Here is a 25,573-nt window from a genome sequence, read left to right as displayed (position 1 = left end):
AATGAAAGGGTGGGTAAAACATTAGAATATTATACACGTGTGTATTTCTATATATAAATATTCCATGTGTTCTCTATATTTATTGTATAACTATATGTGGTAGTGTGTGATATGTCCATATACAACTGACTGAAATTAGTGCTTTCATTGTGCACATTCTCTCCTTCCAGTGTGTTATATTGTAGTGTATCAGGATAGTGAGTTTATTAATATATACTTTGTATCTGTCTGTATCTTGATTCTATCCTTCCACTGTGTTATATTGTAGTGTATCAGGATAGTGAGTTTATTAATATATACTTTGTATCTGTCTGTATCTTCATTCTATCCTTCCAGTGTGTTATACTGTAGTGTATCAGGATAGTGAGTTTAATAATAAATACTTTGTATCTGTGTCCAGTTAGGATATTGATCCCTGTCTGTTAGTTGCTTTTTTCAATCTGTGCTTAGCTTTGCTTGGTAGGAGTTGTGTGAGGATACATTATATTTTCTTTCCAGTATTTTTGAATTTCCAGATTCCAATATATTTATTGTTTTGCATAAATGTTACCATTTCAATAACAATGATAACGATACAACAACAGCATTAGTAATATCTGGTACAATGTTATATAGCCAGTAGATCGACTGAGAAATTCTCAAACCATCGAATGAAATACTTACCGGTTACCGATCACTCACTGGTTATAGAATTTCACCAACACGAATGGAATTTCTCATTAAACCCGATGACAGTATTAGTGAGAGAGAAGATAATTCTCTTCGTTATATTTGTGAGTCTGCAAACTCTATAAATATAATAATAATAAAATTCTAGATATTGTTTAATTCCCCATTTTTTCTAGGGCAGAATGTCTTTGATATATTCCTGCTGGGATTCAAATTACCATCAGGAGGAGAAGGAGAGGGATTGAAAGCGAAACCTCTTTATTTTGACAATGAATCATTTCTTATTTCTGGATTATTAGAGTATTCCCCCAATTTTAGCGAGTTTGGGGTGCGAATTGCACCGAATGGAAATACGAATTGTACAATTTAGGGGGTTAAATATTTTCTTTTTAATAAATCCTCACCGTTTTTGCCTAAATTTTCCAGTTCGATATTCATTCACTGTTTATGAAATCCAATCTAATTTCCCAGCATTATATAACAGATCTGCCACTGGCATCTCAGAGGTTAATGTACAATTGGGAATTTGCAAGGCTGAGAATAATGGAATTTTCTTGTATTTTATGAATTCTCTGCTACTCTACGTTCCATTTAACCCTTCCTGCAAATACCCATTAAAGCAGGATAAGCCACTAGCTCGCAGGACTACAAGTCCCAGCGTTTGCATGATAGGAGTTGCAGTTCTCCATGTGGAAAAGCCATCTGTCCCTTATCCCTGACCCAATAGAGTTTCGGGTCTCGGCAGAGCCAGCACCAAATGTGAGATAGCACATTGCTCCTCTCCCACCACAGAAACGAAGTAATCAGTAGTCAATTAAGGCATTCCAGCAGTTATAGAAGGTGGCAGGCTGTAGCTTTTGTATCTTAACTTGAATTCTAAGTGCTGGTCATAATTAGTGCAAAGCACATAGAGGTCTTACCCACAATGCATTCAATATAGTGACCGTGTTAGCTGGATACACAGCAGATACACGGAGATTCTGGGGGTCTCATGGGGTACCGAAGGCATCATTTTAAATTAAAAGCGATGGAGGCGATCTGGGGGTTAACATGCTGCCAGCTGATTGCACTGCCAGCTGATTGCACCATTTGGCGTAAAAACATTTTGGAAGGTTTATAAAAGTTGGGGTACATTCTGAACCCCTCGTCTTGATTGTGCAGTTAATGAAACGTCAGGATATTGAATGCTGATTTATATTATAGCTGAACTTGGAAGAGACATAAAATAACAGATGAGAAAAAAAAGAAGTCTCTGAGTTATCACATGACTAATCTTTCCCTTTTTAAGGTCACATCTCCCTATTTAACTAGTAAATGGTGGGATTTCTCTGTTATTAGTGGAGAGGGGAGAAATGCAGAGCTAGTTCGGATTGGAGTGACAGAATGAGGGGCATTATATTCTGTGTACAGGGGCCACGCTGTGCCTTTGTTCCAGTGAGCAGGACTTGCATTCTGCTGTCTGTATGCTCCGTGTGTCCCCTTTAATGCCTTCATATTAATGTTTAGTCCATTCTGCTGTCTGTATGCTCCGTGTGTCCCCTTTAATGCCTTCATATTAATATTTAGTCCATTCTGCTGTCTGTATGCTCCGTGTGCCCCCTTTAATGCCTTCATATTAATATTTAGTCCATTCTGCTGTCTGTATGCTCCGTGTGTCCCCTTTAATGCCTTCATATTAATATTTAGTCCATTCTGCTGTCTGTATGCTCTGTGTGTCCCCTTTAATGCCTTCATATTAATGTTTAGTCCATTCTGCTGTCTGTATGCTCTGTGTGTCCCCTTTAATGCCTTCATATTAATGTTTAGTCCATTCTGCTGTCTGTATGCTCCGTGTGTCCCCTTTAATGCCTTCATATTCATGTTTAGTCCATTCTGCTGTCTGTATGCTCCGTGTGTCCCCTTTAATGCCTTCATATTAATATTTAGTCCATTCTGCTGTCTGTATGCTCCGTGTGTCCCCTTTAATGCCTTCATATTAATATTTAGTCCATTCTGCTGTCTGTATGCTCTGTGTGTCCCCTTTAATGCCTTCATAATATCTAGTCCATTCGGCTGTCTGTACGCTCTGTGTGTCCCCTTTAATGCCTTCATATTAATATTTAGTCGATTCTGCTGTCTGTATGCTCCGTGTGTCCCCTTTAATGCCTTCATATTAATATTTAGTCCATTCTGCTGTCTGTATGCTCTGTGTGTCCCCTTTAATGCCTTCATATTAATGTTTAGTCCATTCTGCTGTCTGTATGCTCTGTGTGTCCCTTTAATGCCTTCATATTAATGTTTAGTCCATTCTGCTGTCTGTATGCTCCGTGTCCCCTTTAATGCCTTCATATTAATATTTAGTCCATTCTGCTGTCTGTATGCTCTGTGTGTCCCCTTTAATGCCTTCATATTAATATTTAGTCCATTCTGCTGTCTGTATGCTCTGTGTGTCCCCTTTAATGCCTTCATATTAATGTTTAGTCCATTCTGCTGTCTGTATGCTCTGTGTGTCCCCTTTAATGCCTTCATATTAATATTTAGTCCATTCTGCTGTCTGTATGCTCTGTGTGTCCCCTTTAATGCCTTCATATTAATGTTTAGTCCATTCTGCTGTCTGTATGCTCCGTGTGTCCCCTTTAATGCCTTCATATTAATGTTTAGTTAGTCCATTCTGCTGTCTGTATGCTCGGTGTGTCCCCTTTAATGCCTTCATATTAATATTTAGTCCATTCTGCTGTCTGTATGCTCCGTGTGTCCCCTTTGATGCCTTCATATTAATGTTTAGTCCATTCTGCTGTCTGTATGCTCTGTGTGTCCCCTTTAATGCCTTCATATTAATGTTTAGTCCATTCGGCTGTCTGTACGCTCTGTGTGTCCCCTTTAATGCCTTCATATTAATATTTAGTCCATTCTGCTGTCTGTATGCTCCGTGTGTCCCCTTTAATGCCTTCATATTAATATTTAGTCCATTCTGCTGTCTGTATGCTCTGTGTGTCCCCTTTAATGCCTTCATATTAATGTTTAGTCCATTCTGCTGTCTGTATGCTCTGTGTGTCCCCTTTAATGCCTTCATATTAATATTTAGTCCATTCTGCTGTCTGTATGCTCTGTGTCCCCTTTAATGCCTTCATATTAATGTTTAGTCCATTCTGCTGTCTGTATGCTCCGTGTGTCCCCTTTAATGCCTTCATATTAATGTTTAGTCCATTCTGCTGTCTGTATGCTCTGTGTGTCCCCTTTAATGCCTTCATATTAATATTTAGTCCATTCTGCTGTCTGTATGCTCTGTGTGTCCCCTTTAATGCCTTCATATTAATGTTTAGTCCATTCTGCTGTCTGTATGCTCGGTGTGTCCCCTTTAATGCCTTCATATTAATATTTAGTCCATTCTGCTGTCTGTATGCTCGGTGTGTCCCTTTAATGCCTTCATATTAATGTTTAGTCCATTCTGCTGTCTGTATGCTCCGTGTGTCCCCTTTAATGCCTTCATATTAATATTTAGTCCATTCTGCTGTCTGTATGCTCGGTGTGTCCCTTTAATGCCTTCATATTAATGTTTAGTCCATTCTGCTGTCTGTATGCTCCGTGTGTCCCCTTTAATGCCTTCATATTAATGTTTAGTCCATTCTGCTGTCTGTATGCTCCGTGTGTCCCCTTTAATGCCTTCATATTAATATTTAGTCCATTCTGCTGTCTGTATGCTCTGTGTGTCCCCTTTAATGCCTTCATATTAATGTTTAGTCCATTCTGCTGTCTGTATGCTCTGTGTGTCCCCTTTAATGCCTTCATATTAATATTTAGTCCATTCTGCTGTCTGTATGCTCCGTGTGTCCCCTTTAATGCCTTCATATTAATGTTTAGTCCATTCTGCTGTCTGTATGCTCCGTGTGTCCCCTTTAATGCCTTCATATTAATGTTTAGTCTATTCTGCTGTCTGTATGCTCCGTGTGTCCCCTTTAATGCCTTCATATTAATGTTTAGTCTATTCTGCTGTCTGTATGCTCCGTGTGTCCCTTTTAATGCCTTCATATTAATGTTTAGTCCATTCTGCTGTCTGAATGCTCTGTGTGTCCCCTTTAATGCCTTCATATTAATGTTTAGTCCATTCTGCTGTCTGTATGCTCCGTGTGTCCCCTTTAATGCCTTCATATTAATGTTTAGTCCATTCTGCTGTCTGTATGCTCCGTGTGTCCCCTTTAATGCCTTCATATTAATATTTAGTCCATTGTGCTGTCTGTATGCTCTGTGTGTCCCCTTTAATGCCTTCATATTAATGTTTAGTCCATTCTGCTGTCTGTATGCTCCGTGTGTCCCCTTTAATGCCTTCATATTAATGTTTAGTCCATTCTGCTGTCTGTATGCTCTGTGTGTCCCTTTAATGCCTTCATATTAATATTTAGTCCATTCTGCTGTCTGTATGCTCTGTGTGTCCCCTTTAATGCCTTCATATTAATGTTTAGTCCATTCTGCTGTCTGTATGCTCCGTGTGTCCCCTTTAATGCCTTCATATTAATGTTTAGTCCATTCTGCTGTCTGTATGCTCTGTGTGTCCCCTTTAATGCCTTCATATTAATGTTTAGTCCATTCTGCTGTCTGTATGCTCCGTGTGTCCCCTTTAATGCCTTCATATTAATGTTTAGTCCATTCTGCTGTCTGTATGCTCTGTGTGTCCCCTTTAATGCCTTCATATTAATATTTAGTCCATTCTGCTGTCTGTATGCTCTGTGTGTCCCTTTAATGCCTTCATATTAATATTTAGTCCATTCTGCTGTCTGTATGCTCGGTGTGTCCCTTTAATGCCTTCATATTAATGTTTAGTCCATTCTGCTGTCTGTATGCTCCGTGTGTCCCCTTTAATGCCTTCATATTAATGTTTAGTCCATTCTGCTGTCTGTATGCTCTGTGTGTCCCCTTTAATGCCTTCATATTAATGTTTAGTCCATTCTGCTGTCTGTATGCTCCGTGTGTCCCCTTTAATGCCTTCATATTAATGTTTAGTCCATTCTGCTGTCTGTATGCTCCGTGTGTCCCCTTTAATGCCTTCATATTAATGTTTAGTCCATTCTGCTGTCTGTATGCTCCGTGTGTCCCCTTTAATGCCTTCATATTAATGTTTAGTCCATCCTGCTGTCTGTATGCTCTGTGTCCCCTTTAATGCCTTCATATTAATATTTAGTCCATTCTGCTGTCTGTATGCTCCGTGTGTCCCCTTTAATGCCTTCATATTAATATTTAGTCCATTCTGCTGTCTGTATGCTCTGTGTGTCCCCTTTAATGCCTTCATATTAATGTTTAGTCCATTCTGCTGTCTGTATGCTCTGTGTGTCCCCTTTAATGCCTTCATATTAATATTTAGTCCATTCTGCTGTCTGTATGCTCTGTGTGTCCCCTTTAATGCCTTCATATTAATGTTTAGTCCATTCTGCTGTCTGTACGCTCTGTGTGTCCCCTTTAATGCCTTCATATTAATATTTAGTCCATTCTGCTGTCTGTATGCTCCGTGTGTCCCTTTAATGTCTTCATATTAATATTTAGTGCATTCTGCTGTCTGTATGCTCCGTGTGCCCCCTTTAATGCCTTCATATTAATATTTAGTCCATTCTGGTGTCTGCATGCTCGGTGTGTCCCTTTAATGCCTTCATATTAATATTTAGTCCATTCTGCTGTCTGTATGCTCCGTGTGTCCCCTTTAATGCCTTCATATTAATATTTAGTCCATTCTGCTGTCTGTATGCTCCGTGTGTCCCCTTTAATGCCTTCATATTAATATTTAGTCCATTCTGCTGTCTGTATGCTCTGTGTGTCCCTTTAATGCCTTCATATTAATATTTAGTCCATTCTGCTGTCTGTATGCTCCGTGTGTCCCCTTTAATGCCTTCATATTAATGTTTAGTCCATTCTGCTGTCTGTATGCTCTGTGTGTCCCCTTTAATGCCTTCATATTAATGTTTAGTCCATTCTGCTGTCTGTATGCTCCGTGTGTCCTTTAATGCCTTCATATTAATGTTTAGTCCATTCTGCTGTCTGTATGCTCCGTGTGTCCTCCTTTAATGCCTTCATATTAATATTTAGTCCATTCTGCTGTCTGTATGCTCTGTGTGTCCCCTTTAATGCCTTCATATTAATGTTTAGTCCATTCTGCTGTCTGTATGCTCCGTGTGTCCCCTTTAATGCCTTCATATTAATGTTTAGTCCATTCTGCTGTCTGTATGCTCCGTGTTTCCTTTAATGCCTTCATATTAATATTTAGTCCATTCTGCTGTCTGTATGCTCTGTGTGTCCCCTTTAATGCCTTCATATTCATGTTTAGTCCATTCTGCTGTCTGTATGCTCCGTGTGTCCCTTTAATGCCTTCATATTAATATTTAGTCTATTCTGCTGTCTGTATGCTCCGTGTGTCCCCTTTAATGCCTTCATATTAATATTTAGTCCATTCTGCTGTCTGTATGCTCCGTGTGTCCCCTTTAATGCCTTCATATTAATGTTTAGTCCATTCTGCTGTCTGTATGCTCCGTGTGTCCCCTTTAATGCCTTCATATTAATGTTTAGTCCATTCTGCTGTCTGTATGCTCCGTGTGTCCCCTTTAATGCCTTCATATTAATATTTAGTCCATTCTGCTGTCTGTATGCTCTGTGTGTCCCCTTTAATGCCTTCATATTCATGTTTAGTCCATTCTGCTGTCTGTATGCTCGGTGTGTCCCTTTAATGCCTTCATATTAATATTTAGTTCATTCTGCTGTCTGTATGCTCCGTGTGTCCACTTTAATGCCTTCATATTAATGTTTAGTCCATTCTGCTGTCTGTATGCTCTGTGTGTCCCTTTAATGCCTTCATATTAATATTTAGTCTATTCTGCTGTCTGTATGCTCCGTGTGTCCCCTTTAATGCCTTCATATTAATATTTAGTCCATTCTGCTGTCTGTATGCTCCGTGTGTCCCCTTTAATGCCTTCATATTAATATTTAGTCCATTCTGCTGTCTGTATACTCTGTGTGTCCCCTTTAATGCCTTCATATTAATGTTTAGTCCATTCTGCTGTCTGTATGCTCCGTGTGTCCCCTTTAATGCCTTCATATTAATATTTAGTCCATTCTGCTGTCTGTATGCTCCGTGTGTCCCCTTTAATGCCTTCATATTAATGTTTAGTCCATTCTGCTGTCTGTATGCTCGGTGTGTCCCTTTAATGCCTTCATATTAATGTTTAGTCCATTCTGCTGTCTGTATGCTCTGTGTGTCCCTTTAATGCCTTCATATTAATGTTTAATTTTATAGGACATCCTGTGAGTTCACCCTTTTGGTGTTTTATGTATTTATTTATTTCTTTCTTTTTCTGTATTTTTTTTTTAATTTTTTTTAAATTTTTTTTATTTGGATTTTTAAAAATCTACTTAATTGTCTGTGGTGTATAGCAGCAGGAATTAGGCTTGAATTGAGTTTATTTAAATTGTGTGTATTCATGTAATAAGACTAGATCCTTGTATTTGTACAATTTGTTGCATTTGTTATACTGTTTGTACAATCATTCCCTTTACATTTGAATGTTTCCCATATTTTATTACTTGCAGTGAAATAACCATTGTCATCTAACATTATTTTATGTATGATGTAGTATCCCAAATAAGACACCGTGGGAATTGTAATGTATATATTTCATATGATATGTGTGTATAAATCACATACCAAGCCAAAATAGCCCCAGTATTGCAGCGTGTAACGATGCATGTGTTTTGCACTAACACAATATTTTACTAAACCAGATTTTTGTCTAAAGAAATAACTGGAGAAAACTATCGACAGCTCGACTTTAAATATTCTGTTAGTCGATTAACCCCTTAAGGACACATAACATGTGTGACATGTCATGATTCCCTTTTATTCCAGAAGTTTGGTCATTAAGAGGTTAAAACATTTATCATTACAAACTGCAGTATGTGGGTTATTTGGCGTTATATACACATACATATTATATTTTATTAATTATAATGTAGTATGCGATACTACAATACTCTGATTATTTTAGCATCTAATGCCATTTACTACATTTACTAATACGGCTATATATATATATATATATATATAATATATTTCTTTCAATAATCCCTTTCTAATAGATTTGAAGTAGAGAGGGCTTTTAAATCCTGCCAGTGGTTTTTTTTCTGAGTATTTTTTTCATTTTTTATATACAACCTTTTAATCAATGTTTCCTGCTTTATGGAGAGATATGTGAATTATAAAAGGTGTACACATCTTTATCAGTTCTATAGCGCCATCCTAGTCTGCAGCGCAGCTCAGTAGGTGGGCAGGACATGTCTGGTGGTCATTTACTAACGATGTGCGCATGTTTGTCTTGAGAGTGAAATGCACAGAATGCAGATACAATAAACTGGGTTCAGGTCTCATTCCTGATCATCTTAACTTGTTTGTCATGATTTGATTCTTTGTGTACTATTTGTACTGCGCTGTAGAATATGTTTGCGCTCAGTAAATATTGATATTAATAATGTGTAGTAGTGACAGGCCAGGCACACTCTCCATGTATAGAGTGCAGTTGCCTGATTACAGGATGGGTATTGGAAACAGCTGGATTCATCCCAGAGGTGCTTTTTTGAGCAGACCCACATTAAGTGCCCCTGAGGGGGTAGGCTGCACTCCTGTGTTGGAAGAGGCCGCCGTATACTGCAATGGAACAGGGCATTAATTGTTCCATATTCCCTGATAGACATACAGAAACATTGTATCATCACTAATTCTGTAGTCTGTACTCTGCTTGTACTGACCAGTCAGTATGCCATGTCTCACTGCTTCACAACCTTTATTTTATGTTTTCGTTTGTTCCAAAAAATCTCCAAAATGTATTTATTTTTGTTTAAATATCAGTTTGAATAACCTTCTGGGGTGGACAATTGTTTGTTTTTATTTAGACTTGTTATGTTTTTACATCATTATTATTATTATTATTATTATTATTATTATTATTGCACGTTGGATACGATGAAGGCCCAGCTTGTTGTTGTTGAGATACTCTCCCTCTGGTGGCTGTGGATCACCACTCTCAGTAGACTCAGTATCGGTCCCTATTGTTTGAGATTATTGTCTGAATTGCATGTTTGGGGACTCAAGGAATCCTAAATTGGGGGAAAGCATGTTTTCTCCATAGATACAGACATTGCCAAGACTGGTTGGCACACGCAGCCAAGCAGAGCTGCCTGAGCATGTTGGGAGTTGTGGTTTAATAGGGTTTACTCTGTTTTGTTTCCGGTTAAGCCTTTGCGTTATGGAGTTCCCCCATGATTGCCCTGGATATACACTTAATATAAAGAGACTGGGACCCTCCTATCCTGGAGTATACTGTCACACAGGAAACCGTGGGATCCAGTCCTAGAATGAGAGGCCTGGACTAGTGATGTGAAGGCAAGGCCGCTATCTATGGCCTTCAATAGACAGGGGCTTGAGCGAACATAGGCTGCAGTGCTGTACAAAATGGTACAATGTGCTACACTGCATTCTGTGTTACACTGCACTCATTACATCATCCCCAGGAGGTACTTGAAAACCAGAGTAGTCTGAATGTACCTTTCCTGGTTAAATACATACTTTATTAGTCTTATTATTATTATTATTATTATTATTGTATGTCACACTGCATTCTGTCTCACACTGCATTTATTGTGTGTCCCACTGCATTCTGTCTCACACACTGTATTCATTATTTGACACTGCATTCTGTCTCACACACTGCATTCATTATTTGACACTGCATTCTGTCTCACACACTGCATTCTGTCTCACACACTGCATTCATTATTTATGACACTGCATTCATTATTTGACACTGCATTCTGTCTCACACACTGCATTCATTATTTATGACACTGCATTCTGTCTCACACACTGCATTCATTATTTGACACTGCATTCTGTCTCACACACTGCATTCTGTCTCACACACTGCATTCATTATTTGACACTGCATTCTGTCTCACACACTGCATTCTGTCTCACACACTGCATTCTGTCTCACACACTGCATTCATTATTTATGACACTGCATTCTGTCTCACACACTGCATTCATTATTTATGACACTGCATTCTGTCTCACACACTGCATTCATTATTTATGACACTGCATTCTGTCTCACACACTGCATTCTGTCTCACACACTGCATTCATTATTTGACACTGCATTCTGTCGCACACACTGCATTATGTCTCACACACTGCATTCTGTCTCACACACTGCATTCTGTCTCACACACTGCATTCATTACATGTCACACTGCATTCTGTCTCACACACTGCATTCATTATTTGACACTGCATTCTGTCTCACACACTGCATTCTGTCTCATACACTGCATTCATTATTTGACACTGCATTCTGTCTCACACACTGCATTCTGTCTCACACACTGCATTCATTATTTGACACTGCATGCTGTCTCACACTCCCTGCCATGTTAGCCAGCCTGTAGTATAAATGGGCCATTGACTGGTTGCAAGCAGGGCTGATCCAAGGATCACTGCATGGTAACAGGTGATTAGTTATGTCAGTAATAACAAACTCCCCATTCTACTCGGTACTTGCACAGACAGTGTGTGAAATCAAAGCTGTCACATCTTCTAGTCTCCTGGACACTGTCCCAGGACTATTAACACTATCAGTGCCAGGAGAATGAGCTGCTTTGCTCATTGGCAGCAGGTGATTTAACCCCTTAAATGCCAATAGACAGAATACAATGCCCATTGCTATGCATTGCACACATTTCTCGATGTTGTTACACAGCCAGGCTGATTTCTGGTACATTACAGTCACTGTATCTAATAATGCAAAGATTGAACTGGATTTAAAGAAACCGCCTTTCCTTCTATGAAGATCCTTCCTCTGTTCTTCTGTATCAATGCTGTACGCACAATGCACATTGCCTTGACACTATAAATAAATGATACAATAATAACTATTAGTCTGAATTCACAGCAATCTGAATTGTTATCATCACTATGTCCAGCTCTGGAATTTCCTTTTCCAATAGCCAATACTGCTATAGATGGCCAACGTTGGCCAATGCTGCTATTGGTGGCCAATACTGCTATAGGGGGCAATTACCGCTGAAGATGGCCAATACTACTAAAGGTGGCCATTGCTGCTATAAGGGGCCATTGCTGCTATAAGGGGCCATTGCTGCTATAGGGGGCCATTGCTGCTATAGGGGGCCATTGCTGCTATAGGGGGCCATTGCTGCTATAGGGGGCCATTGCTGCTATAGGGGGCCATTGCTGCTACAGATGGCCGGCTATAGATGGTGGTGGAAGGCTAGTGACTTTCTCTGTCCCAGTATAGGCCTTGTGTGCACATAGGTAACAGTCTTAGACTGAATGGGATGATAGGTAGAAGTCTTTTAGATTGAATGGGTTTATAGGTAACAACCTTACACTGAATGGGTTTATAGGTACCATCCTTATACTAAATGGGTTTATAGGTACCATCCTTGTACTGAATGGGTTTATAGGTACCAACCTTGTACTGAATGGGTTTATAGGTACCATCCTTATACTGAATGGGTTTATAGGTACCAACCTTGTACTAAATGGGTTTATAGGTACCATCCTTGTACTGAATGGGGTTATAGGTACCATCCTTGTACTGAATGGGTTTATAGGTACCATCCTTGTACTGAATGGGGTTATAGGTACCATCCTTGTACTGAATGGGTTTATAGGTACCATCCTTATACTGACTGGGTTTATAGGTACCATCCTTGTACTGAATGGGTTTATAGGTACCATCCTTGTACTGAATGGGTTTATAGGTACCAACCTTGTACTGAATGGGTTTATAGGTACCATCCTTGTACTGAATGGGTTTATAGGTACCATCCTTGTACTGAATGGGTTTATAGGTACCATCCTTGTACTGAATGGGTTTATAGGTACCATCCTTGTACTGAATGGGTTTATAGGTGCCATCCTTATACTGACTGGGTTTATAGGTACCATCCTTGTACTGAATGGGGTTATAGGTACCAACCTTGTACTGAATGGGTTTATAGGTACCATCCTTGTACTGAATGGGTTTATAGGTACCATCCTTGTACTGAATGGGGTTATAGGTACCATCCTTGTACTGAATGGGTTTATAGGTACCATCCTTATACTGACTGGGTTTATAGGTACCATCCTTGTACTGAATGGGTTTATAGGTACCATCCTTGTACTGAATGGGTTTATAGGTACCATCCTTGTACTGAATGGGTTTATAGGTACCATCCTTATACTGACTGGGTTTATAGGTACCAACCTTGTACTGAATGGGTTTATAGGTACCATCCTTGTACTGAATGGGTTTATAGGTACCATCCTTGTACTGAATGGGGTTATAGGTACCATCCTTATACTGACTGGGTTTATAGGTACCAACCTTGTACTGAATGGGTTTATAGGTACCATCCTTGTACTGACTGGGTTTATAGGTACCAACCTTGTACTGAATGGGGTTATAGGTACCAACCTTGTACTGAATGGGTTTATAGGTACCATCCTTGTACTGAATGGGTTTATAGGTACCAACCTTGTACTGAATGGGTTTATAGGTACCATCCTTGTACTGAATGGGTTTATAGGTACCATCCTTATACTGACTGGGTTTATAGGTACCATCCTTGTACTGAATGGGGTTATAGGTACCAACCTTGTACTGAATGGGTTTATAGGTACCATCCTTGTACTGAATGGGTTTATAGGTACCAACCTTGTACTGAATGGGTTTATAGGTACCATCCTTGTACTGACTGGGTTTATAGGTACCATCCTTATACTGAATGGGTTTATAGGTACCAACCTTGTACTGAATGGGTTTATAGGTACCATCCTTGTACTGAATGGGTTTATAGGTACCATCCTTGTACTGAATGGGTTTATAGGTACCAACCTTGTACTGAATGGGTTTATAGGTACCATCCTTGTACTGAATGGGTTTATAGGTACCATCCTTGTACTGAATGGGTTTATAGGTACCATCCTTGTACTGAATGGGTTTATAGGTACCATCCTTGTACTGAATGGGTTTATAGGTACCATCCTTGTACTGAATGGGTTTATAGGTACCAACCTTGTACTGAATGGGTTTATAGGTACCATCCTTGTACTGACTGGGTTTATAGGTACCATCCTTATACTGAATGGGTTTATAGGTACCAACCTTGTACTGAATGGGTTTATAGGTACCATCCTTGTACTGAATGGGTTTATAGGTACCATCCTTGTACTGAATGGGTTTATAGGTACCAACCTTGTACTGAATGGGTTTATAGGTACCATCCTTGTACTGAATGGGTTTATAGGTACCATCCTTGTACTGAATGGGTTTATAGGTACCATCCTTGTACTGAATGGGTTTATAGGTACCATCCTTGTACTGAATGGGTTTATAGGTACCATCCTTGTACTGAATGGGTTTATAGGTACCATCCTTGTACTGAATGGGTTTATAGGTACCATCCTTGTACTGAATGGGTTTATAGGTACCATCCTTGTACTGAATGGGTTTATAGGTACCATCCTTGTACTGAATGGGTTTATAGGTACCAACCTTGTACTGAATGGGTTTATAGGTACCATCCTTATACTGAATGGGTTTATAGGTACCATCCTTGTACTGAATGGGGTTATAGGTACCAACCTTGTACTGAATGGGTTTATAGGTACCATCCTTATACTGAATGGGTTTATAGGTACCAACCTTGTACTGAATGGGTTTATAGGTACCATCCTTGTACTGAATGGGTTTATAGGTACCATCCTTGTACTGAATGGGTTTATAGGTACCATCCTTGTACTGAATGGGTTTATAGGTACCATCCTTGTACTGAATGGGTTTATAGGTACCATCCTTGTACTGAATGGGTTTATAGGTACCATCCTTGTACTGAATGGGTTTATAGGTACCATCCTTGTACTGAATGGGTTTATAGGTACCATCCTTGTACTGAATGGGTTTATAGGTACCAACCTTGTACTGAATGGGTTTATAGGTACCATCCTTGTACTGACTGGGTTTATAGGTACCATCCTTATACTGAATGGGTTTATAGGTACCAACCTTGTACTGAATGGGTTTATAGGTACCATCCTTGTACTGAATGGGTTTATAGGTACCATCCTTGTACTGAATGGGTTTATAGGTACCAACCTTGTACTGAATGGGTTTATAGGTACCATCCTTGTACTGAATGGGTTTATAGGTACCATCCTTGTACTGAATGGGTTTATAGGTACCATCCTTGTACTGAATGGGTTTATAGGTACCATCCTTGTACTGAATGGGTTTATAGGTACCATCCTTGTACTGAATGGGTTTATAGGTACCATCCTTGTACTGAATGGGTTTATAGGTACCATCCTTGTACTGAATGGGTTTATAGGTACCATCCTTGTACTGAATGGGTTTATAGGTACCATCCTTGTACTGACTGGGTTTATACTTCCAAGATTCAGACCATGTTTCGATTAACGTGATGCTTATAGCTGTGGGCTGCTGTGGTCCATGTCATTGTCTGGTGGCCCATGCACTTAGAGCAGCTACATACTATCAATATCTGTGGACAGTGTGCACTGTGCTGCCACTGGGAAATGTTATAACCCCCTCCCCCACCCCATGCACGTTCATTGAGCGCAGCTCTAATCAATAATACATATTGACGGATCTGATGTACAATTATGCAACCAGCTGCCATTTGAAATATTGTATTTATTAATAATTGATATGTAGAGTCCTATTTAAAATGTTTTTCATTGCGTCATTGTATACCATATAGTTTTGTCATCCATTTACAGTGTATTATGTCAGTCTGTGTGTGTGTGTGTCTGTGTGATTGATGTGTGTGTGTGTGTCTGTGTCTGATTGATGTGTGTGTCTGTGTGTGTGTGTGTGTGTGTGTGTGTGTGTACAATACATGTTAATATTGTCACCTTGATCCTGGCTGGGCCTGTCTCAGAATATTTATGAACTGTTTCACATTGATCTAAATCCTATTGGTCTCATTCTGCAAAATATTTAGTTTTAACAGAAACAGGATGTAGGGGTTAATAACCTTTTTTTTTTTTTTTTTTTTTTTTTGCTTGCCAGCGACAGCAAAGCACTCAAAGTGTTAATATTTCCCATAACCTACCACCACACAGGGGTCTCATTCATTTTAAAACTGCCCCGAGCACATTTCCCTTTTTATAACCCAGCTCCAGTAATTATGTTTTATAATAAGTATCTTTAATGTGGTTTACATTTAAACTAAGGCTCATGAACAGATCCTTATTGTATTATAATTTGGAGACTAACCATTGGATGGTCCCCCTCACCCCACCCCCCATCCCGTCACCTCTATCACTGCTGTTGCAAATTTAACCCTTTTATTGCGTCGCAGTATCATCCCTCTGGTATTAATAACTGGCAGAAAGAGCAGTGTGTGAAGGACACAGCCTGGCAGATTGTGTCTGTCATGTTCTTAATGTGTTATTAAAAATGGATCCTAATAATCAGATATTCCCTGGGAATGGACTAACCGCTCAATGTGTCAGTTTAATCCGTGGGATTACCATAAAAGTTGCAGAACCATACTAAGCCATGAATGTACTGGAAGTCATGTTACAGAGGATAAAATGTGATTGTGTCTTTATACATACTGTTAATAGAAACCAGAAGGGGGTGGGAGGAGGTTTCTTGTGTATAGATATATGAGGATATTATTTATTTCAAATAATGCTTCTAAGGCAAATTCCCATTTATTGCCACCGAACTCCCTGCACGTGGGGTTCTTACACGTCAAACAGAGGCGAGTCAGCCTAAACCAGTCATTTGTCAGAGCATTATGGGATATGAAGTTCAGCAGAAGTGGGATAGTTGGCTACACATGAAACCAATATATATCTGTGTCTAATTCAGCTTGTACGAGAATGGGAAGATTTATTCGGACAGGGGCCTCTTCACCTACTGTTCCCGTATGTCATACATTTTGTTTACCTATTGTACTGCGATGCAGAATATGTTGGCGCTATATAAATAATTGTAATTAGCATGCTAGGAGCCCTCTGGTTTTGCCTGTGAGATGTGTTGATTGATGGCTAAGATCGCAAGCTGTTCTACAGGCAGGAGAAGAGGAATGAATGTCCACATTCTCATTAATCTTCATTCATTACACGTTCTCGCCTCCACCCAGTTCTACGTGTCTCCCACCCCCTTGCAAAAACATCAGGGTTATTAGATAAAGTGTGAATTTCAAATATTAGGCCGAAATAGAGAGATGGCCTCACTACCCAGGTACAGATTACACTATTTGTAGGCAGAATGGTGGGATAGAAGTAAAAATATTGTATTTATCACCGATATCGTGTTAGTCGCTATGTCTGAAGTTGATTAATCAGTCCAAAGGCTGGATAAATTAAAGGTATCTGCTTGCTTTCTTTGATATTTAAGATGGGCCACACAGTAATGGCTCTGCTAGTGTATGATAGGTGTGGAGTTGGTGAGGTTGTGTAATATTACGGGGACTTGGCCATGGCTGAGTTATAGGAGTCACTATGTGCAGCACATTGAAGGCAGGTACACAGTCCTCCAAAACGTACAACATGAGCTACACGGCTGTATCCCACATGTCCTTATTAATCGGAAGTCTGAGAGTCAATATTACATCACCCTGTTTATTGCTGAATCTAGGACTATGCGTCAGGTGTTCATTTATAAATCAGACTGGCTACCAAATAATCTGTCTGGCTCTCAGTCTGTGCAAACATTGACATAATTATTCACTAAACTGACAACTGTCAGGAAATTAAAATCAATTCCAAATGTAATGCCAAAATAGCAAAATGGGAAACATTCTCCAAGTCAGCTGGGCTTCCAGTGCGGCTACTTTGGCCTTTAACTTTTAAATTCACTTTGAATCCCTGACAATTCTCACTTTCGTGAATAAGGGACAGATATGGTAATGTGAAGTGTTTCAAGCTAGAGTTGCCACAACATTATCCAGATATACCTGAATACCATCTAAAATCACGCAGGTACTTTGTGTGAGAGCAACAGGATCCGTTTCGTAGGCTTTGAGCTAGCTGAACTGGTTCATGCACCAACACTTATTCAAACCTCAAGGTTGCTGGTTTAAGTCCCGGTAGGATCAGCTCAGCCATTTATCCTACTCAGCTGTTAGGTTATGCAATAATAACATCTATTATTTAGATGCTGATTCTGGTAGAATCTGAGTGTTCTCTTAAGCACACTGAATGTCTTTGGGAAAAAAGCACCGTATAAAAAAACAAACAAAAAAAACAATTTCTTTTTTTTACACGGTATAGAAAAAAAATAAATCTCTTTTCCAATTCCTGCAAACATCAAGTTCTGAATTGGCTGCACCCCTCCCCATTACCCGGTTTTATTTCCTTTTATAACTGATTTTAGCCTTGTGATTCAGCAGAAGTGAACGTTTTTAGTTTTTCGATTGCGACATGATATTTTTGTTGTGTACGGCGGTCAGTGTACCCAAGCTGATACAAGACAATTAAATGATAATCTCTGCAGCAGATCAATCAGAAGCCACGCACAGCTGTGCTTTCAGAGGCTCTACATCTGGTACACGGCACAAGATGAATTGTTGGCCATTGTGTTTGCATGTATAACAAAGTTAATACATCATTCTATTTTTTGGGGGCATTATGTTAGGACCTTGCATTGTTCTAAACAGCAGGTTGTAGCTAGGGGGTGTCAGCCATGGACGGAACCTAGTAATCAGAGGGTTAAATAAAACCTGCATAGTACAAGGTATTTAATCATTATAATAATTACATGAAATTTGTCTGAGTTGTTGTGTTCTCCCGTTGCAGAGAATGATCCCGGACCTGCAGAGGGAGCGCGGCTACGCTCCCGGGACCTCCCACTAAGGACTACTGCCCACCTGCCAAGCCCCCTCCCCCGGGATGGACGGCCGGGAGTTCGTTCCTCCCCCTCACCTGAGTCACCGCGGAGCCAGCCGAATGAACCCACCAGCAGGCCACAGTGCGGTGCAACACCCCGGGCACTTCCAAGCCACCAAGTACTTCTCTTCTCCTCTCCCCATGGCAAGCCACACAGGTAGGGCGTCTTGGTCTACATATCTGATCGCATGGATAGAATGCCATTCTAAGTATTTTAACCTTTAGATTGTAAGCTCACGGGCCATCTAGCAAAGTTCTCTGTATAAAATATCTGCAGGGACAGGCAGGGACCTCTTTTTGTATATTGGCCTATTTATATTGTACTGTCTTTTTCCCAATTGCGCTGCACCGTGGAATATGTTGACGTTTTATAAATGCCAGTAATTCTAATAATATATACATACAGGGTTACTGGGTGAGAGTCTCTTTTATGCATTAAATCCCAGTCTATATATATATTGTGTGTGTTTTCTAAAAGGGCAATGATTCGTGTGTATGTAAAAATACACGCATGCACACACATAATAACCCATTGCCCTCTCAGATAGATACAATCCATACATCCTATGGTCCTGTATAGACAAACTAACCTTTACTCTCAACCTAATCTTGTATGAACACACCACAAGTGTCAACCCCTAATTATTCAGCACAAATGGCATTTTACTGTAAACCATTGTCATACAGCGTTGCATCAACAATCCGCTACTATGTAATTTTGCAGGAAATAGTTCCTGACTGTTATCCATATCATAAAACATAGCTTGTTTGGGTTAGGAATTTCGTACGCGCGGCTCCGTGCGTTGTGTGACAATGATTGTAATGCTGTGTGTAAGATAATCAGATTATTGTGTCCTTGTATTAGAATCATAATTAGAATATTGTTTTTGACAATCAGGGGCCTTTAGTGTGCTCGCAGCTGCATGCAGTGTGGCTGCGCAACTCCGTGTGAGTCTGTTAACGCAGCCTGCTGCCATGGGAACTAGAGGCCAACGTATGTGCTGCGCTAAATTAGCGCAAATACTTAATGCCGAATTATCTTCTGGGATCTGATTTTATTTAAATTATTTATTCCCAACTACAGACTAATCTGAAGCGATTCTTCCTGTGCTTTATTTGCAAATGCAGTGCACAAAAATCTGAGTAAAATCTTAATTAACCAAACTGAAATACAGAGATTTATTCACTATATTGGGAACGGATACCTGACGAGGGAACCGGAATTAGCTGAACTGGAAAAATTCTCCAGCTCTCAAAGCCAGCTTTGCGTTATTGGTTCGAAATGTAAAATTCTCAGCAATTTCCTTGTTTAGTAAATAAATCGCACAGAATCTCTACAAGCTGTATCTATAGGAATTTTCACTCCGGACACTTGTTACCGTGGTCCTATGGTTTGGAGAGCTACCATACAAATACGCCGACGCATTTCATAACGAACACAAGCGTACACAAGACACGCACAAAAGTTGCATGTTAGAAAAAAACACGCATTTGGATTTATCAGTCACTTACATATTTTGTCAAGTCGAGGCTCTGCAATCCCCCAGTAATATCTAATAAGATCAGAAAGTTAATTTGTACCTTTATTTCAGCATTCGTATCACGTTATTATGCACGGTTTGAGAAGTTTAATACAATTCGGTACATCTTGGTATAATCTTATCTATCTGTCTGACTCCGTTACCTGTCTGAATATAGAGAGAAACCACACATATATATTGGTTCTCTTACCTCCTTTCACCATGGAAACAAAAAAAAAGAAACCCTATATTCTAATGCTTTAAAAAAAATCTGTCTTGACTCTCCTTCGAAGCTATTAACTAGCATGTATAACAATTGCTCACTCAGTTGACTATTCTTGTTTGTAATAAGTGTTAAACCGAGCGCACAATTCTTGTTTTTACATCTTCATTCCTGTGATGTTAGTCGATATTCTGAATCCTTCCTATGCATTCAGTTACAGAATCGCCAGTCTTCATAATGAAAACACCATATTTTATTTCAGACAAATGGGTTACACTAAAAGAAAACAACAAGTTAGGCAAACATTTTTTATTATGGCAGAGGGCAAAACGAGTATTTGCAGCAATAATCATGCTTTAAAATGTAAAATCCTATTTATTTCCAATATATACTAACCTTGGTTTCTTCATTCATTTTATTTTGATGGAGGGGGGTGCGGATGCACCATCACAAATCACTTGCTGGAGGAATGTTTGAAGAAAAATATTTTAATGGCTTCTCGGTGCACAATGGGTACATTAGCGTAATCGGTAAACGCGTTGGAGATCCGTGGTTCTACTGTTGCTCAGCGTTGCCAAATGCAGGGATTTGTTTGCATACTAAATGTCCTTTAAACTGCATGCAGGAGCGTTCGTTATTATTATAGGTATTTATATAGCGCCAACTAATTCCGCAGCGCTTTACAATATTCTGAGAGGAGGAAATTTTACAATAAATTAGACAATGACACAATGACACAGGAACAACAGGTAGACGAGGGCCCTGCTCAAACAAGCTTACAGTCTGAACCTTGTCTTCTCTTGTTTTAGCTTATACCCCTTTTGTCCTGTTATTTCTGTTGGATAATTTTGGTAAATATATCAGAGTTCGCAAAGCTAATCTAGTCCATATGTGACCTGTATATGCGCAATTGGTAGTTATCGGGGTTGGCAGCTTTTGTCTTGTGCTCTGCCAAAGAAATTCATTGGAGTGCTGGCACTGTTTTTTTTTTTATTAACCTGTGTGTATGTTGGAGAATGTTTTTTGTGTTGTGTATGGGTGCAGCAGTCACTGCTTTGTGGAATGTGTGTGGTGTTGTGTATGAGTGTGGGCTGTTTGTAGTGTTTTAATTGGTCTGTGAATGGTGTGTGTGCGTTATTCTGCACGTGTTGTATATGTTTCTTGGCTATTTGTAGTGTTGTGCTATGGGGTGCAGCTTTTAAATTTTTGTGTATGTCTGTGGTGGTATGTGTGTGGGCTGTCTGTGGTATTTTACTGTGTATGTGTGTGGGCTGTCTGTGGTTTTGTGTGCTGTATATGTGTATTGGCTGTCTGTGGTTGTATGTGTGTGGGCTCTCTGTGATAGTGTGCTGTATATGTGTATTGGCTGTCTATAGTTTTGTGTAGTGTGTGTGTGTATGGGCTGTTTGTGGTGCTGTGTATGTGTGGTGGGTGTTTGCAGTATTGTTGGGTATATGTAGAATCTTTATTGTGGTACTCTGATATATTTTTAAAGTTTTTATTTATACATCCCTCCCTTTTGCATCCCTTTTTGCCTGGTAGTGCAGTGGGTGAAGCATGTGATCTGTACCCTCGGCAGGTGCAGACCACTTGTACCTCTCTCTCCAGTCTGGCACAGTGAGTCAGAATGTTACCATAGTAACCCATGGCAATGTTTTCAACTATCTACAAGCTCTGGACTGGGGGAAGATGTACAAGTGGTGTGCACCCATCTTGTTCTAAGAGTAAAACCCCTTCGATTTCACTTTAGTATATCCCAGGTCTCAAAACTAATGGAGCCTCACACGGGCCACGCATACGGCAGTGGTTCCTAATTTATTTTGTTCAGGGACCCAAATTAAGTACATGGCCCTGATGACACATTCTTCTGCTGCAAAATTAGGAGGCCTATTCTCTAAAAGTAATATAGTTCCATTAAAATGCATTTTGTCAACGGCGCATCCATTATGATGTACCTGTAATTATAAGTCTGGACCCTCTGAAATAAATCGGGATCGGGATCCACTGACAGACGGCTCCCTGTGACGCCATTCTTTGTTCTTTAATACTCTGATTTGGCACTCAAACTGTAGATAAGAGGTAGATGTGACCGGCATTATGGTAGTAGAAGTTCAACAACCATTGGAGTTCTATCGGTTGACCTCCACTCCGCTCTATAATTATATTTTGGTACAAAGAAATGGTGGGATCTTTCAATCCAGAATTTAACAACAAATGCAAATTCCTCTGTGAAGACACATTCACTCTTTCCCAAGTTAGCGAAGAGTATTCGGTTAAATAAAAAAAATAAAAATAAATAACAAATATAAATATAAAACATGAAGGGGAAAAAAAACCTTTAGTAATGTGAGGGATTCTAGAAATGTTTCAGATTATTTAAGTGTATATTTCTATCACCTGGAAAAAAATTTAAATTCAATTTAGAAAAGAAAATACACTATTTGTGTCATTTCCTTTATCATTTCGTGAGACGACGACTCGTTCCAAATTTTTCAGGAGCAGCATTCTGTATTTTCTATTGGGGTTTCTTATCAAACAGACTTTAGGGGAATTAAGTCTAGTTCTACCTCCTTTTTTAGGCCACAGAGCTCAGGTTAAATTTTTCAATAATTCAAAACAGAATCTAAGAAAGCAAAAATAAATCTTTTTTTTTTAATTCTTTATTCTTTTTAATATTCTAATTTGTTGTTGTTTTGCAGTCATTTGTTCATTGTCTGTATTGTTAGAATTATCATTTATATAACACCAACAAACGCAGTTATTTTATGCATCCTCTGGAGAATGAGAATTTTTTCAATATATATCTTGTTTTCTTTACCGCCTTTAAGGGTGTCCCACTGTCCAAAGAATGTTATTTCTCAGATTCGTTTAATTTATTTCATCCAATTTTATATTTGATTATTATACTTTGCTGGAATCATAATAAGCCAAACCAGTTCGATTTGGAGCTGCAGCTATTTCAAAAAAGCTCCAACCCTGAAATGTCCATTTCAATATATTTTTTTTTTTGTAAATTTATTTATTTATTTTTACAAGCATTATTGTCCTTTTAAATGTTTAATGTTTTTTATTTGTCAAAGTTTTTGAAGGTTTAGATTTTTTTTTTTCCTACATTTTAAAAAGTCCCATTACAAATAATAAAATAATGACGTCTGATTGTGCCGGACCGTGTAGAATGGTGCCTGTTAAACGCGCCCTGTGGAAAAGAACAGTCCATTCTCTCCCCAAACATCATTTTATAAATTCTGATCCACAGAGGGAAAAAAAAAAATCTTTGCTGGAACAAAAGGCTTGTTATTTGTGGGATCTGGGCAGGGGACTTGAAGGGTCCTGGTATGGCCTTTTTATTTAAAGGCTACGGTTTCACCGACTTCCTACACAAGAGAAGAAAATGCTGTTTCTATATAAAGCAATGAAGTGACAGTGAGAACGAATTGGCCGCGCATGCATTAGTGTTTGCATGTGCTCGTGGTATCCTTGTGAAGCTGTACAATGTATTGCAGTAGAAAGGACATGTTATATATGGATGTCCTCGGGGGCTTTATGTATAATATCCCCTAACCCCTTATTTAATGAATTATTTAAGAGAAAATATCTGCATGGGGGTGCATGAAATGAGTCTCTGCTTGGAAACTGACATTTTGAAACTTGCAATAAAAATTCCTGAATTTTGGTTAGTATCCATTATCTCATTTCTCCCGTCTTTGTTCTAGGACGCCTGTTTTTTGAAAGATGCATTGATGTGTATATATAATAAAATAATAATAATGTATCTCCAGATCTCATGTCCCTTTAAAATAGAAGCAGAGCCACGTTATATACCCCAGGTGTAACTGGAGAAACCATACTGCTTTATTAATCAGAGCTGTAAAAAAAGATTTAATACACAACAGAAGTCATGCCCTATTTTTGGCTTTAAACTAACACATGTTTTGCACAAATATTGTGAATTGACATGCAGCGTTAACTCACTTCAATAGAAGTGTCCATTCTGTAAAGCTTCTATCAAAGCACAACGTAGAATTTTACCCCTTTTTACATTTTATTGCAGTTCTACACATGACTTGACAAATCCCTGAGCGCTAGGTAGCCTTAAAATACTGCTTCTGACCCCTAACAAGGATTTATATGGAGGTCAATATTTTTTACTTAGAAAAATATCAAGTTTGTACTTGAATTGGTCTGTCTGACATATGCCGTACCCTTCCCCGTTCTGTGGGGGAAGGATATCAATATCCACCTCCTAAAGCCATATCCACACAAAAGTACCCTCACTCTCATTACATCTTATCCCCTCTCATTCATTTAGATATCCTTTTTCCGTTTCATCCCTGACTTGATGGCCTCCTCCGATCGATTTCTTCTTTACAACAGTCAATATACAGAACTGAGTTTCCAAATTCACCCCCACTGACCTTCTCCCATTTCATCCACCAACTGATTTCATGATGCCAGCTCATAGTAACCCTAATAATTACCAACTAGGGTAACACATTGTAGCACAGTTCCATTCCCCCCGTGTGCTTTATAGTCATTTCCCCTTCAATCTCTGTGTGTATGTAGTTATTACAACTGGGGTAAATATTATTTGAAGTTTAAAAACAATAGAAAAGATGATCAGGCCAAGTGGGTACCACCGCCCCTGTCATTTAGGCTTACTCCCCAGGACCTGTACCAGGAGCTCGTTGCTGGGTTCATCTCGTTTTTACCCGTTTGAAACGTTGCTTTGTGTATATGTGGCGACATACTTTGTCTCATTCTGTCCACATGTTTAATATAGATCCATCTTTTTATAACTTTCTTTCATCTGGAATAAACTTCCTCTGCTTTTTAACCAAGAAAAGCTGCCAGGGTTTAAAAATAGTTCCAGTCTGTATTTAGGCAAGCGCTCCAAACTCTATTCCCTCAATCATAACGTACATTACGGGGACGGCTCCCTCGTCTGTCCTAGAATACCCTCTATCTCCCTCTGTATATTAAGCTCACTACGTTGGCTTTTCCTCCTTTTTCTTGTCCTATTTCTTGGGAAAACTCATTTTACAGCACATTTTACCCTGCTTGCTCTCCCCATTTGCATTTAAATATGGCTGTCCGTTCTAGCAGTTTTGGAACGACGCACAAACTATTACTGCTGCCAAGTTGATGAGCTGTGAATCCTAATGAATTTCTCTGTAGTAAAGGGATTACAATTAGCGGGTGGATTAACATGTGCCATGAAAATCTCCA

General features: G+C 39.2%; 2 protein-coding genes across 2 annotated transcripts in view; one reads left to right on the top strand and one right to left on the bottom strand.

Moving 5' to 3' along the window:
* BAHCC1 (BAH domain and coiled-coil containing 1) overlaps positions 1-25,573 on the top strand; it is a 125,825-nt gene that overhangs the window by 41,484 nt on the left and 58,768 nt on the right. Inside the window, exon 2 of the mRNA XM_063456302.1 lies at positions 18,515-18,761. Within this exon, the coding sequence (XP_063312372.1) occupies positions 18,608-18,761 (154 nt within the window). The 5' untranslated portion in view covers positions 18,515-18,607. The remainder of the gene's footprint in view (positions 1-18,514; positions 18,762-25,573) is intronic.
* On the bottom strand, positions 12,234-16,814 carry LOC134612328 (adhesive plaque matrix protein-like). Its single transcript, XM_063456667.1, has 2 exons — positions 16,740-16,814; positions 12,234-15,128 (listed from the first exon to the last, which is right to left on the bottom strand). Exons 1-2 carry the CDS (start codon positions 16,812-16,814, stop codon positions 12,234-12,236), a joined length of 2,970 nt encoding a protein of 989 aa, XP_063312737.1.

This window comes from Pelobates fuscus, chromosome 5 (assembly GCF_036172605.1).
Source record: "Pelobates fuscus isolate aPelFus1 chromosome 5, aPelFus1.pri, whole genome shotgun sequence".
NCBI classification, from domain to species: domain Eukaryota; kingdom Metazoa; phylum Chordata; class Amphibia; order Anura; family Pelobatidae; genus Pelobates; species Pelobates fuscus.
Note: the sequence above shows the minus strand (reverse complement) of the source record. Positions and strands in the feature narration are given on the sequence as shown.

What these genes read in the sequence shown, in the direction of transcription:
- LOC134612328 (XM_063456667.1), bottom strand. Translation starts at nt 16,814, where the DNA reads ATGTGGACATTCATTCCTCTTCTCCTGCCTGTAGAACAGCTTGCGATC. An exon ending in TCAATCAACACATCTCACAG is followed by an intron (nt 15,129 to 16,739) that starts GCAAAACCAGAG and finishes GAATCTTGGAAG; the next exon opens with TATAAACCCAGTCAGTACAA.